Here is a 15163-nt window from a genome sequence, read left to right as displayed (position 1 = left end):
CCTTAGCCAAAATGCTTGGTTCCTGAATTCAACCGCTAAGCCAGAGACAATTATAGTGCCCACAGTGCTCACACGCACACATACACACCAAGGGCACTTTATATGTTCTGAGCGCTGACACTATTGACTTCGGGCTGTTTTTGTGCAACACAGACATGCCTTCATGTTCCGTCTTCACTGATGGGAGTCCCCTGACACATTTTCTTCCTCATTGCCTCTGATAAAGATCGGGTTGATTTGCATTTCTCCCTTTCAAACCCATTACTGCTAATGAGCAGAAAGCAGCCCTAAGGCAGACAGCTAACCAGGGAAAAGGGAGTCTAGGGATGCTGCAACTGAGAAGAACCAGAGTATGGTTCCCACAAGATTTAGTCCACCTGTACGGGGAACAAAGAAGGGACGAATGGGGAGGCTGGGGGGTAGGAGATGGAGACTGGAGAGGTAGATGAAGTACACAGACATGTTTTGTAAGCCAAAACAAAGTCTCTTAGACAAGTGCAGTAAGAAGCATTGCTGGTGCTATTCTAGAAGTCTTTCAGGACAAGAGGAAAGTGTCCATACTTATTAGGGCGAGAGAGGCCTTGGCCAATGGGGGTCATCATGACCAGAAACCTACTCTCCTCTATCTCCTCTTCCTGGTACTCCCCAAGGTTTTACTCTTTCGTTCTCTTATTTTCCCAGAGATCTCTTCAACCCTTTGATCTTCTCTAGAAGGTACTCCCAATCTCTACCCCGACCTCTCATCTCACCAAAGTTCCAGACCAGCAGGCCCCCACGATCCCCAAAGGCAAAACAGCAATAAAAGGATTTTATATTTGCATAATTCTGAACCTTTCTCAGGACACTTCATATGGATGGTGAGGTGTCCTGGGTGGAGCCAATTATGCCCTGGGCTGAAAGGCAGAGATACACGAATTTTAGTCTCACACTTCATGTAAACTAGCTACATGATTACGGTCAAGTGACATGAAACTGCCAATTCATATTCTGTTATTTTTATTTTCTCTCCCTCCTATAGCTCTAAAGCTTTGATTCTTAGAACCCATGGAATAAGTAAATCATGTACCTGAATTGTGTTATTTACTGGGGGCAAGAGAGCCAAGAGCCACCTGAGTCCAGAGCCCTCCTTTCCTTTTTTATTTTTATTTTTAAAAAATATTTTATTTATCTATTTGACAGAGAGACAGAACACAAGCAGGGCAAGTGGGAGAGGGAGAAGCAGACTCCCCACTGAGCAGGGAGCCTGATGCAGGGCTCGATCCCAGGACCCCGGGGATCACGACCTGAGCCGAAGGCAGACACTGAATGACTGAGCCACCCAGGCGCCCCCTTTTCTGATTTTAAATCTAGTGCTCTCATTAGGAAGGATGATAAATTCATAAAACATTACAGGTACTCAAAGACCCCCACTCATCACTCCTGCATCTCACTCAAAATTGAGAAGCTTGACATTTTCAAATAAAGGAAGCCCTAAGTTACACCGAGTTTATGGTCCAAGAATTCTTTTTTTTTTTTTTAAGATTTTATTTATTTATTTGACAGACAGAGATCACAAGTAGGCAGAGAGGCAAGCAGAGAGAGAGGAGGAAGCAGGCTCCCCGTGGAGCAGAGAGCCCGATGCGGGGCTCGATCCCAGGACCCTGGGATCATGACCGGAGCCGAAGGCAGAGGCTTTAATCCACTGAGCCACCCAGGCACCCCGGTCCAAGAATTCTTATGTGGAAAGATGATTTTTTAAAACACAGAAATGAGGGTCAGGTGCCTGGGGTTGCTCCTCTCCTCTTCCAACAAAGCCGTGTTGAACAGGCAAAGTGAGACTGTATTTTTTCTCAGAGGACTCTACTGCAGGGTCTGCTGGCAACAGGGAATATGTTTCTGGCTACCACCACTAGTCCACTGACTCACTCATCTGACGATACAGACACTGTCTAGGCTCTGGAGCAACAGGCCTAAATAAGAAATTGCCTCTTCTCTCTGCAAGATTGTACCTGCACGGCCAAGACAGGTCGAGAAGTATTTTAGGGTCTCTCCCTGAATCCTTAGGAAAGGGAAATGGGTAAGAGTAATTCTGAGAATCCTTCTTGCCCTCTGAAGCGCCGTAAAGACCCTCATTTTCATCTTGACTCAGGCCCTATGTCAATATGGATGTTCTTAAATCAGATTCTAGAACTCTAGATACATCTGCATGCCTGTTCCTAATTCTACCTAAAATCAATAAAGGACTTCAAACTTAATCACCCTGATTCAGCTTACAAAACCTGAAAATACCAACTTGAAAGAGTTTCAGGCTGAAAAATGAAACGTGGTTATTTGCATTGCATTTTTAATATTGCAACCTAGTCCAATCAGAACTAATAAAAAGCCCACGCCAAAAATGGAAGGCTGCGGAGGGACTCTGAAAATGACACTGGGAATTTCAAAGCATTAGAAAGTAATTCTTCCAGGGTGGGGGGGGAGAAAGTCATGAGCAAATGCCAGGGTGAGTTACTAGGATTTGACTATAGATGTGAAGAAAAGGAAACTTCTAGGTGGTGGCTAGAGCCCCCTGCATGTCCCAGAACTGGCTACTATCAGTATCTCTTTGCCCCCTGAAGATCTTGTGTACGTGGCTGGAATGTTTTTTCCCTGCGTGAACACACCAGGGATTACAGTAGGTATCACTTGGTCTTCTGCCAAAATTCCCTTCTCTAGGTTGGAGCCCTCAGCCTTCATGGTATGTGAATAATGACTGCCCACAGTAGAAGCCTTCTCTTCCTCTCAAGACCTGCCCCTGGCCCACAGGAGTGGCCTCTCTTTACCTACAAAGTAGCCTACAGCCGGTGGCTGACTCATATGGGGATATAAAATCCCAACTCTTCTGTGTAAGGTGGGGCTGGGTAGTCTGGGCTTCCCTTCATGTTCCAGAGCCCTCTGTGGGACTGGGATGAGGCTAGACTCGAACCGACAGCACATTTTCTAAGCTTCCTCCTGGACCTCTCTCGCTTCAACCATTGCCTTAGAGATTTCTTACAGATTTCTCCTGAGCGCCCTCTCTGTAAGTCCCTCCCCTAGAATCTCCATCTCCAACTTGGCTTCTAAAGAATCCTAAGACACTGAACATGCCGCACGTGCTGCCTTGACCTCTTGGAGCCTCCCAGGGCTCCTGTTCTCATCGGATATGCCTCCCACCCTTCATTCCACTCCCCCTAGCCCTAACCCTATTGGGTTTTACTTCTCTGACAGCCTGCAAAATGATTCAAACAAGCCAATCCCATACTCCTAAGGGATCCAGAGAGCATCTCGCCCACTGGTTACTACAAAGCCTGTCTCACAGTCCCTGCTGTTTCCCTCTGCCCCCTAGTAACCCCTACGGGGTCCTGCAAGGCTTGCAGCATTGTCTCCAGGCTCTTAGTAAATGTCAGTAATGAAATGCCGCCAGGCTCCTCTGTCCAGTGTTTGCTGTCATGGGATCTGCCGTCTCCTGCTGTTCAAGGTGGGGATCTCTCCCTCACCAAGGGGGTGAATAGAAGGTGATCAGAATAATCAAGTAATGGAAATCAACAGGAAAATCTTTTTTTTCTTTACTGAAGAGAGGGAGGTTTTCTGGAAGAGATCTATTTCATAAAAGTAGGGTGGTCAGTAATGACCAATAAGATAAAGCTGAGCAGAGTGTGCTGGCCATACAACCAGGCACAGGGAGCCTTCCATCTTGAGGTCTACACATGTCTCCCAAGAGATCAAGAAGGGCTCATATGAATTTGTGGGAATCAGCCCCACAGGGAAAAAAACGGGCAGCGCGGAGGTGTCCGCCTTGGTGACAAGGACTCCCATTACCAAACTGTGCTGTAAAGTCACGCAGCAAAGTGGGCATATTTCCATCTTTCCATTAGAGCTGCCTCTCGGCCAACCCAGCCACCCCCATTTTAGATCCCCCATTTCTCCGAGCATGGCAGAAGGGCGCAATCTGCATTCACACATGCGCGGTCCCTTTCAAGACTTGTAGTGAAAGACCAACAGGAGGAGAACCAGGCTGTTGCCGGTTTTCCCCAGGTTTTCCCAGTCTTGATCCCTCTCAGAGGTGAATCACTCCGGAACTGGATGGCTTGCCTTTTAAAAGCAGCACAACAGGCCCATTAGCACTTAATTGCATTAACAGTCTGTTTCCTAGCATAACAAACAGACTTGATTTAGGGATGAGGCAAATCAGGGGTAGCCTGGACAGTAGTTCTATTTCTACTTATCTGATGGGAGTTCCCTCAGGTCAGAGACTATTTTCTCTCTGGGAAGTGGTGGGAAATTCCTACGTAGGTGATTTTTAGGCAGATGGTGAAGCTGATATATTTAGAGGCTCCAGAAATATCGTTCCCTTAATTACACTGTCAAGATCTTGATTACCGGCAGCCTGTTTCACTCAGACCAAGGCTATTTCACATGTGCATCTGAGATTCCTCTAAGGGAGCTGGGCAATGCAGCCACAGGATGAAACTGGTGATACTCACGTGGCGTTTGGGTGGATGAATAAATTGTTATTGTTGGAACTGAAAATTAATGATGACTAGGGAATTATGTGAGATATAGGGAAAATATGTTGACAGATGGGAGACGGGTGGATAGAGGCGGATGGATAGGGACAGGTAGAGAGCCGGATGGATGGAGAGAGGGATGAGAGAGAGAGAGAGGGGGACATGGATGGATGAACAGGTATAGGGCAAGATGGATAGCTGGAGAGAGAGACAGATCTGCCTTTGCACAGCAGTGCTGGCCAATAAAAATGACTGTGCGAGCTGAAACCATACCGAGTGCTCTCCATCACTTGGAAAAATTAGTATTGTTCTCTGGACCCTTAAAATTTTTTATTGAAACATTAAAAATGGTCTTGCTGTCAGCTGTAAATATACAGGGAAATGAAAAAAGTAGTAAAACCTATTTACTTAGTAATCTATCCCTTAAGACATGAGGAAGATTGAGAATTCATGTATTTTATTTCTTTGTCGAAAACTTGAGAGCAGTGTGAACAGTGCTTGTTGCCTTCGCCTCATCACAGAAGTGAGGATTCTCAGTGAGCGTCTTTTCCAGGCCTTGACAAGCCATCCTACTCCTTTCTAAGTCTGGATCAGCCGGCAACATTTTATCCTTTCTACTTTCAGCCAGGCGAAATGTCTCGGAGCGCTCCCACGCTGTGAAGCTTCTCACTTCTTCTGGGGCATCATCATCCTCTCTTCACCGACTTCTAGATGCACAGCAAGATTCTCTGGAACAGCACTGGCCCCCAAACTCCCAGGGTCAACCAGTTCTTCCCTAATTCTACTCCCGTTTGATCAGAAGCTCACTTCCACAATGATCACTTTCCACTTGACCGTACTTTCATCTTTTTTGGACAGCTCGCCCTTTCTATTATCCATTCTTATCAAACGTCAAAGATTTATCACCGGGGAACAAGGAGGAAACACCACTACCTGCTTTGCAGTCTGTGTGTGAATGAACACACATGTGGTGACCGGTCACTGACAGACTGTGAGAGAATCACGGGATTGGTCACCAGGCAACACACATTGGATGTTCAGATAATGATTTTCTGAATGAGGAGCTGGCAGCAAAGTCTGTACTTTATAAAATTACTCGCAGTTAATAGACCATAGTAACTGAAATATGAACCGTGTTGTTGAGAGACTGGGGGCATCGATTTGAACCATGATAACCAAATTCATAGTGCTTGCTTCAGCAGCACGTATACTAAAATTGGAACGTAACTGAATTCATAGATATTGGAAACACTCAAAGCAAGGCCAACTCTGTGTGTGTGTGTGTGTGTGTGTGTGTGTGTGTGTGTATGTATTTTAGTCTTCCCCTAACCTGTCCTAACAAAGACCATTTCAGTCTTTGTTGGACCTGTTCATTGGACTTCTGTAGTACAAAACAGGAAGAAAGAGGAGAAAGGCAGAGGATCACTGTGTGGACAATGAAGACTGGGACCCACCAGGTAGGTATAATTGAATGACATAGTCAAGGATGGACAGGAAAAACAGAGAAGAATCTCTCTCTCTTGGATTTATTTTTTTAGGATCGTGAAAGGAACGAAAGTAGTTCAAGATTAGGATGGAAGTGGATAGGAGCAAAAAAAAGATTTTAGTAAGGGTTGCACTGTCCTCATATGAGAGTGTCCCCTGCTGTGGACTGAATACCTTCCCTTCCAAATTCATAGGTTGAAGCCCTAATGTGATGATATTTGCCCTGGGGCCTTCAGGGAGGTAATTAGGAGGGTGGAGCCCCCATGATAGGATTAGCGTCCTTAAAAGAAGAAGAGCGCTACCATTCCTTTCTTTCTGCCGAGTGAGGCGACAGTGAGAGGGCTGTCTATAAATCAGAAAGAGGGCTCCACCAGTATTCAGTTCTGCCGGTGTCCTGATTCCAGACTTCCAGACTCTGGAACTGTGGGAAGCAAATTTCTGCTTATAAGCTACCTGATCTACTGTCCTCTGTTTCAGCAGCCTGAATGGATGAAGACACCCTTTATTTTCATAAAGACACATAAAATATTTGAGTTCTTTTGATATGTCTCTTCATTAGGAAACAATGCTTTTGGGATGTGATAATGCTCTAGCTTTGGATTCTGGCGGTTTCATGCAGACGGACACATGTTCCCTGGGTCGCTGTAGGAGCTCAGCTTAGTGGAAAATTCTGGACGGAGGAGTGGAAAGAAGGGTTCACATTGTCCCTGCCACTTGCTGGAGGAGTTAATTTACTCCTGCAGGCTTGCCTCATAGGATAGGAATCATTTAAACACATTGCCTGCGACAGACTAGGCACACAATAAATACTAATTACCAACTTCCCTTCCTCCAATAACACCCTGGGGAGGCACAGCTATATAAATGTTCCCATTTTTAAAAATCTGAAGTGGAAATGAGGAAAGCTGAGAACTGAATTGGCATCTCAGAGCTCCCAACTGGATTTTTTGTTGTTGTTTCCTTGTGCTGTTTCTGTGTTTTTAATCCGATAAGAAATAGTTTGCAAACTAAGAAAACAAAGTAAAGCAAAGGTAACACCTGATGAACTGAGCACAAAAGGAAATCCAACAATTCTGCCATGTGGCTGTTGGTTAGTGTTTTTCTAAGCAGCAAGAGTCAGAGCCTAGCTTGTTTTTCTCTTGTTTGAAACTGGACCATTGAAAACACCTCAGTAATAATAACTGCAAAAAGATGAAAGAACAATGACGGAAAGATTGTGTTTGGGGCATATTATATTTAACAATTCCAGGTAAAGATTGGCATTGATAGGCCCTTTGGGTATAGACGAGGGCTTGGAAGGAGGTAAGAGGTTTAAGATCAAGAAAAACAAGGGAACAACCACACTGGTACACTTGACCCATCTACAGGTGAGGGTGCTCACAGGGAAAGCAGCGCAGCGCCTGGACTGTTACTGTCACAGTTCAGAAAGCCAAGAAGTGAAGGAGAAAGAAAAAAAATGGCCCCAGCCCAAGGGCAGTTGGCCCAGTGCTGACCTTGACACTGTAGGAAGTCCAGAGAATGGCTACGAGAGTCCAAGGAAAGACTAAAATCAAATGCAATGGATAAGCTGCAGTGGATTCTTTTAAAAATTAGAGAAATAATGATATCATCACATTTTCCACTCTTTAATTATTCCTGTATCTTGATTTAGAGTGTGACTTCAGATCAAACACTTTCCATTCTCTGGGTCCCAGATTCCTCATCTGTACAAAGAAGAGGTCGGTTCAGGTCACTGCCGCAGTTCAGGCTGCTATCACAGACTACCATAAACTGGGTGAGTCAAACAACAAGCACTTGTTTCTCATAGTTCTGGAGGTCGGAAGTGCAAGATCAGGGTGCCAACTTGGGGTTCTGGTGAGGGCCCTCTTCCTGGCCTGTGGAAGGCTACCATCTTGCTGTATCCCACATGGTGGAGAGAGAGTGGTCTGCTCTCTTCATCCCCAAGAAAGGCACGAATCCCATCGTGGGGACTCTACACTCATGACCTCATCCAAGCCTCATTACCTCTCCAAGGTCCGCCCTTCAAATACCATGAGGATGAGGGCTTCAATATATGGATTTGGGGGGATAGGAATGTTCAGTCCCTAGCAATTACCTCTGAGTCCCTTCTCTCTGATACTGTAGATGAAGGTTCCCTATTGTCCACCAAATCAAATTCAAATCATCTGTCCAGCTTTCAAGATCTTCCATAATTGGATGCCACCCAAGGTATCAGATGTGTTTGATGAACCTTCACCTCCCTTTAGATCAATCTCTAGGCATGCCTTCACTATAAGCTGTATTAATCCATTGCCTCCACTTTTTTCCATGTTCACTCTCCTCTCATGGAGCCTACTGAACTCTCTCCATTGCCTCAAGGACTAGCCATTTTGTGGGAGCCATTCTTCCAGTCCTCAGACCATCTCACAGGAAAGAATAACATTAATACAAAGTTTTCCTCCTGTGTACTATAATTTATTTATTTATTTATTTATTTTTTTTAAGATTTTATTTATTTATTTGACAGACAGAGATCACAAGTAGGCAGAGAGGCAGGCAGAGAGAGAGGAGGAAGCAGGCTCTCTGCCGAGCAGAGAGCCCGATGCGGGACTCGATCCCAGGACCCTGGGATCATGACCTGAGCCGAAAGCAGAGGCTTTAACCCACTGAGCCACCCAGGTTCCCCTCCTCCTGTGTACTATAGAGAAAATTTTAGGATTAGCATAGGCAGGATCTTATTTATTTATTTATTTATTTTAAAGATTTTATTTATTCATTCGAGAGAGAGAGAGACGGAAAGACAGAGAGAGAGAGAGAGAGAGCGTGCACACACAAACAGGGGGAGAGGCAGAGGGGGAGGGAGAAATACACTCCCTGCTGGCCTGGAACCCCGACGTAGAGCTCGATCCCAGGACCCTGAGATCATGACCCGAGCCAAAGGCAGATGTTTAACCATCTGAGCCACACAGGTGCCCCACAGACAGAATTTTAAAAGGGAAGTTGTTGTTGTTGTTTCGTATTGTTTTAGCTCATGTAAATGCCAGTTCTAAAAATTTGAAATTTAATTTAATATGTATAAATCATGGCCCAGAGCTGCTGCTATTAATCACAAAAATCAAAGATTAACAGCATAGGAAAAGACAAAGGACATCAATTTAAGGTAAATTACAGCTGAATATATATAGGATCACACTTTATAGCTTTACAAATACCAAGCAAATTCTCTAATATTTGTGATAATATAAGAAGGCCACAGTATTAAGGATTTGCCATTCTTTGTAACATTTTGCTGAAAACCATTTGTATGCCTCCACACTAGGATTCAGTATTAAATATTTAATCAAAAAAGATTCCAGCTTGGATTTTTTTCCCTAGGACTTGATCTATGGTAATCTTTTGAGAAGTTCTGAAGCTGAAGGCAATAAAAGACATTCTTGCTTCTGATAATTGTCCATGGTAAGTCATTACCGCTCTTAGGAATATAACACATAATACAATTTGAAGAAACATCTGTAATGGTTCCTGAAACTGTAAGAACAATACTATTCTAAAACCAGAAAGAGTTTTTATGAGCCTTTATTCCTGCTCCATAGGAATGCCTAATAATGACTCTACTGATAATATGGTATAAGCAGACAACTTAAAAGCGAGAAAATGGAAACTTTGGGGAAAATTTCAACATTATTAATAATGACACAATGGTATTTTCCAAATACACAAATAGTAATGAAGTTTGTGTTAAAAGAGATGGAGGGAAAAAAGAAAAAAGGTAAAAAAAAAGAACCTCCAGGAGTTGAGACCATCTCAGTCTCCTGGAAGTAGAGAGATGTGTGTGTGCTAGACGGCGCCCTTTGCCCCCACCCAGGTCTAGTCTCTACCCATTTCCCCCCTGCTTGTGCCTTTGGAGACAGAGCTTATGCAGATGCATCAGTGGGGCTCCCCTGCCTCTGGCCTGCGGTCAGCCTCAGCCAATGGGAGACACCAGAAGGAGATCAGTGGGAGGGGTCACAGGGGTTGTACTTCCCTCTCAAAGACCATAGCTCTTAGCGGTGGCCCTTTTCTATAGCTACAAGTCTAGCTAGTTTCAGGTAACTGCTCCTTTTCTTGCCATTTCAGATTAAGGGTTGGCTGTGGCCTCTTGCTGTTGTTAGCACTGGAGTGCTTCTCCATCTCGTCTTGGTTTTCCTGATCTTGGCCACAACTTACAAATTATCCCTTCATTAAATCCATTCCAATCATCCCTTTTGAGTTTGCCATCCACTTCCTGCCAGGACCCTGAGATCTCTAGAACATCTGCCAGTCTACTCAGGCCCCTAAGCAGTCGAGGACATCTTTTCATCCCAATCCTCTTCTCCTCCTCTAGCAGATAATGTCTGTTGCTTTGGCTTCCCCAGAATCCATACAGTCTGTTCCTTGCACAGCAGCCAAACTTTCCATTAGAGAACCACCTCTCCTTATCTCTCAGGCACAAGGTCTGGATGAGACTGATCTAAGCACAACCCAGGGTGAACATCTGATCTAAGTCAGTTCCATTAGGCTTAATCTCAGGACTTCTGTTGGAACTATGAGGGCAAAGAGGCTTTTATTCAGGTAGACAAGTAGCCATAATGGAAAACATAAGCCTGGAACTGTCGGGCCAAGGATGAGGGCTTGCCTACATGTACACCAATGAAGTGGGCAGGGTGCAAAAAGATGGAGAAGCAGGCCTCATAACATTATTTGGATCCCTGGATCCCACCATGTCTGAAGCCGATCCTTGGGTACTGTTCTCTGTGTTCTCAAAAGTGATACATCCCTTTTTTGCTCAAGCTGAGTTGAGCTTTCTGTCATTTGCAATGGAAAGATCCCCCACACATTTGGAGGAAGTAAAAAGTAGAAGAGTATTGGAGACTGTTGACTTATAAAATGATGCCATCCCCATCTGCAGTATTGTTTTCATCGAGAACCCCAGCACATAGGTCATGAGAGGCTACCTGGGTTCTTGTTTATTACACTTTCAGTGCTACCACCACCTGCATTGTTCCTTTCATCCTTTGAAATCTGTTTGAGATGGGACAACACCAAATCAAACAACCCACTCTGTGTTGAACTTTGTGGCTGAGACCCAGGCATGAACTGGTATAAAGAACAATGGTGGAAAACAGCCTAATGCTGTGTTCAAGTATTATTTTCAAGTGCTGTTTGACTGGGCCTTCTCAGATGACATGGTTCCCTGGCAAGAAAGCTGTTTATTGCGACAATCATCATTCCCATTTACTGCCTATTACAATGTGGGTCACTGGGAGGTCAGACTGGTCCAAAAGCCCAGTGTTTCTGAGCACTCCAGGTCAAGTTCAAGGGACAGCAGTCAGGTATAGGGATAATGGCAAAGGCTGAATGCTTTGACATAAAGAGAAGGGTTAAGTCCCAGCAGACGGCTGCAAAAAGTGAGTTTTACTGTCTTTAAGGTATCATGTAGCTTGGGAAAAGAAATCAGAGGGACAGTGTTAACATGTCCCCAGGTCCCTTTCCACAGTAGCTGTCCTCCCTGAGAACAAAGATTAAATCTTCATTCATCCTTAAATACTTCACTCCTGCCTAGTACCAGGCCTTGCACAAAACAGCTCACAAATGACGACCGTCAGGACCTGCTGGCTTTAGAATACAGATAAAATATAAGATAACGTATCAAAAGAGTCCACACCTGGTAGTTGCTAAGGCTCTTTGCTATTATTGCTTTAACTTTAAATGAACGTATCTACATTATTAATAAGCAGGTTCATGAAAACTCACAGAAACCCCCTTTTTAAGCAACCTTTTCCACTTCCTCACCTCACAAGGCTAAAGGTCCATTGTGCGTTTGAGTTATTTTTCCTGACCTCCATATGTGTGACAGTCAAACCACGCATCTACTCCCTCGCTCACCCATTCACCAGTCTGCCAACACCTGCAATTTGCAACATATTGGACTCTATGTGGGGGAATCAAAGCTGATTAGGACACAGCACCACCCCCCCACCCCGCCATGTATGACACAAGCCTGCTGGATATGGACCGGAAGTCCAAACAGCCCGCACATGAGAGATCCAGCCTATGTAACGAGGCAACTGAAAGCATGGTTGAGCGTGGTTGCCACAAGTGCTGGGGGAACCCGGGGAGGGGGGGTGATGTCTACTCCCGAGGGAGCATATTCCTTACCTTATCTGCAAGCCAGCCGAGATGCCTGATCTCTCGGCTCCCAGCAATGCCTGTTTTCCCCAGCTGCTCTCTGACCTCCGCGATCACTTGGGTCAGCAGGTCACTAACATTGGAATGGATGGCGCTGAACCAGGCCTGGGCGGTGGCTGAGTCCTTGCTCCGTAGGATCACTGTGTGCTTGGCATCTGGAGAGTGGATTTCAAGCTGCCTAGAGAAGCAAAGAGAGAAGGATTAGAATGCTCCCAGTAGGTCATGCTTTGTCAAGTCCTGGGACACAAAGGTGAATTAAATTCTCTGCTCTCGCTTTCGGACTTTGCCAGCTTTGCTTGGTTTATCTGAAAGCTCCCCTCATTCATTCATTCATTCATTCATTCATTCACTTATGTGTTCATCCACAAACATCCACCGAGATCTAAGGCATTGGTCTAGATACTGGGGACACAGTTATTCAACCCCCAGATCACCTGAATTAAGGATGTCTGGTTTTCCTGTTTTTCAGCTGACTGGCTTGTCCATAGTATCATTTCAAGACTTCCAAACTGCGAGCTGATACTAATTTGCTTTACCTCTCAATCCACAGAAGATTTTAAGAATGTACTTACATGCTTGCTGCTAACACAGGAAGGGGACTGGAAATAGCTAGCACACGCTTCGTCCTACTGCTCAGAGGTAACTGTGAATATTTAAGAACCAAAGATGACCACACTTTACATTCCTTCGGAGTCCTGTCTGTGGCACACTTCCTACCATTTAATCCTTGGGCATGTGTAATGAAGAAATGAATCAGCCTAGGAAGGGGTAACAGTGGGGGAGAGAGGTACATTAAGGGCTCTCTTTAAGGCAGAATAAGAAAGGAAAGAAACAGGGAGCCTGGGTGGCTCAGTGGGTTAAGCCTCTGCCTTCGGCTCAAGGTCATGATCTCAGGGTCCTGGGATCGAGTCCCACATCGGGCTCTCTGCTCAGCGGGGAGACTGCTTCCTTCTCTCTCTGCCTGCCTCTTGCCTACTTGTGATCTCTCTCTCTGTCAAATAAATAAAGAAAATCTTAAAAAAAAAAAAAAAAAAGAAAGAAAGAAAAAAAGGCAAAAGTCAAACACCAAAGCTTACCCTGGAGGTCCACAGGGACCACCTGAGTTATAAATGAGATTTGCATACTTGATTGTGGTAAAAGAAGGAAGTTCTAGATAGATTTTTTTAAGTACTCCTAGATTAACAAGCTATTGCAAAAATAGTATATATGGACCGTATAATGGAACTCTCTGTCCATTACACCCTTCCCCCAGTTTTTCCCTCAGGTTATGGAATACAATATGGAAACCGACATTGGTACAATGTAGGTGTGTGGTTCTTGTGCCACTTTGTCTCCTGTGAATCACAACACTAGGAACACACGACTATTCCAATCCCACATACCCTCCCTCCAGCCACTCCTGATAGTTACGATGCTCCCCTCGCCACTGTCATCCCCAAATCCCCAGCAACCATTAACCTGTCCTTCACGTCTATACTTTTCACACAGCTAATTTGTATTGCAGGGAGACAAAAAAACCCACATTTATTCATTCATGTATACATCCAAGTAAATATTTTTACATTGACGTTTGCATCAGAAAGAGAGGAATTGGGAAAATTCAAAACTGAAGAAAAATGATCCATTTGTTATTTCGTCCCTTAATTATTTGCTACCATGTGTTTGAATGTTTACTATTTACATATGGATCTCCTAATTTGTCTAGGGCTGATAATTATTAGTCCAATTTAATAGAAGGAAAAAACTACAGTTTGGAGGGAGAGAGAAGTTACCCAAGGCCACACAGTGATGTTAGGATTCAAATCTATGTCGGTTAGGCTCCAAATCCCAGGAATTTAGCTACTGTATTACAGTGTTTCTCCTTTAAAAGGGACAACATCCCATGGGGGGGCCCTCGTTTTCTTCCACAGCTGTCTGAAGTCTCATTCTCATGCTCAGTAGTGTCCTGAGTTTCAAAATAACAATTTACAGATCCCTGAAAATCAGAAGTCCCAAGGCAACCTGGCCTCGTTAACATTTGAAACCAAACTTTTAGAGCAAGTAAACCTTTTTACTCACAAACTAAAATTGTAGAAAAGGAATGATTTAGAAAGTAGAATGTCGCTGGGGAAGTTTTAGCAAAAATTAGCTTTTTTTTTTTTTGATCAAAAATTTGCAAAGTAAGACTCCTCACAAAGATTCCAAAGGTTTTTGGCTGTGTGTGTGTGTGTGTGTGTGTGTGTGTGTATGTATGTGTGATTAAACAGGGAATTCTTCAGGTGACATCTGTCCTCAGAAGAAAAAAAATCTCATGCCTTTTGGGCACTTTTCAAAGAAACAGGAGGTAATTCTTGCCTGCAGTTCTCACTCTTCAGTAAAGTTACATAGTCAAATACCAACCAGGGTTCTCAAAAAGCATTCATGTGATTTTCTTTTTCTCTTTTTTCCTTATTTTAAAGATTTTTACTTTTTTTTTTTTTTTTCAAGTAGGCTCCCTGGCCAGCATAGAGCCCAACGTGGGGCTCGAACTCACGACACTGAGATCAAGACTTGAGCTGAGATCGAGAGTTGGACACCTCACTGACTGAGCCACCCGGGCACCCCAGTATTTTATTTGTAAGTCATCCTTATCCCCACATGGGGCTCAGACCCACAACCCCCAAGATCGAGAGTTGCCTGCTCTGCTGACTGAGCCAGCCAGGTGCCCCTCAGAGTGCTTTTCAATTTATTCTAACATGATCCGTTATTCTAGAAATTTAAAACCTGCAACTATTTCATTTACAATATTTTCTTTTGAAGACCCGAGTTTGTTTTTAAACAGATGATGGTTTGGGAAGCCGCCACTCCCCAGGTATCACACACACATACACAAATGATATGCCAGCAAGGAAGAAAGGAAACAAAGAACATCTCCTTTGTTGGATTGCCAGCCTGCCCCCAGAGGAAAGCTGACTTGTAAACAAAGGTACAGGCTAATGATACAGAGGCCTGTTTCTCCCAGGCCCTAACAG

The 15163-nt window shown here is 44.3% G+C and overlaps 1 protein-coding gene across 1 annotated transcript in view; it reads right to left on the bottom strand.

Moving 5' to 3' along the window:
* The window catches only part of SNTB1 (syntrophin beta 1), a 229726-nt gene that overhangs the window by 76532 nt on the left and 138031 nt on the right, over positions 1 to 15163 (bottom strand). The window contains exon 3 of the mRNA XM_080802965.1: positions 12144 to 12351. Within this exon, the coding sequence (XP_080659091.1) occupies positions 12144 to 12351 (208 nt within the window). The remainder of the gene's footprint in view (positions 1 to 12143; positions 12352 to 15163) is intronic.

This window comes from Martes martes (assembly GCF_963455335.1).
Source record: "Martes martes genome assembly, chromosome: 4".
NCBI classification, from domain to species: Eukaryota; Metazoa; Chordata; class Mammalia; order Carnivora; family Mustelidae; genus Martes; species Martes martes.
This window is presented reverse-complemented; position numbering and strand designations above follow the sequence as displayed.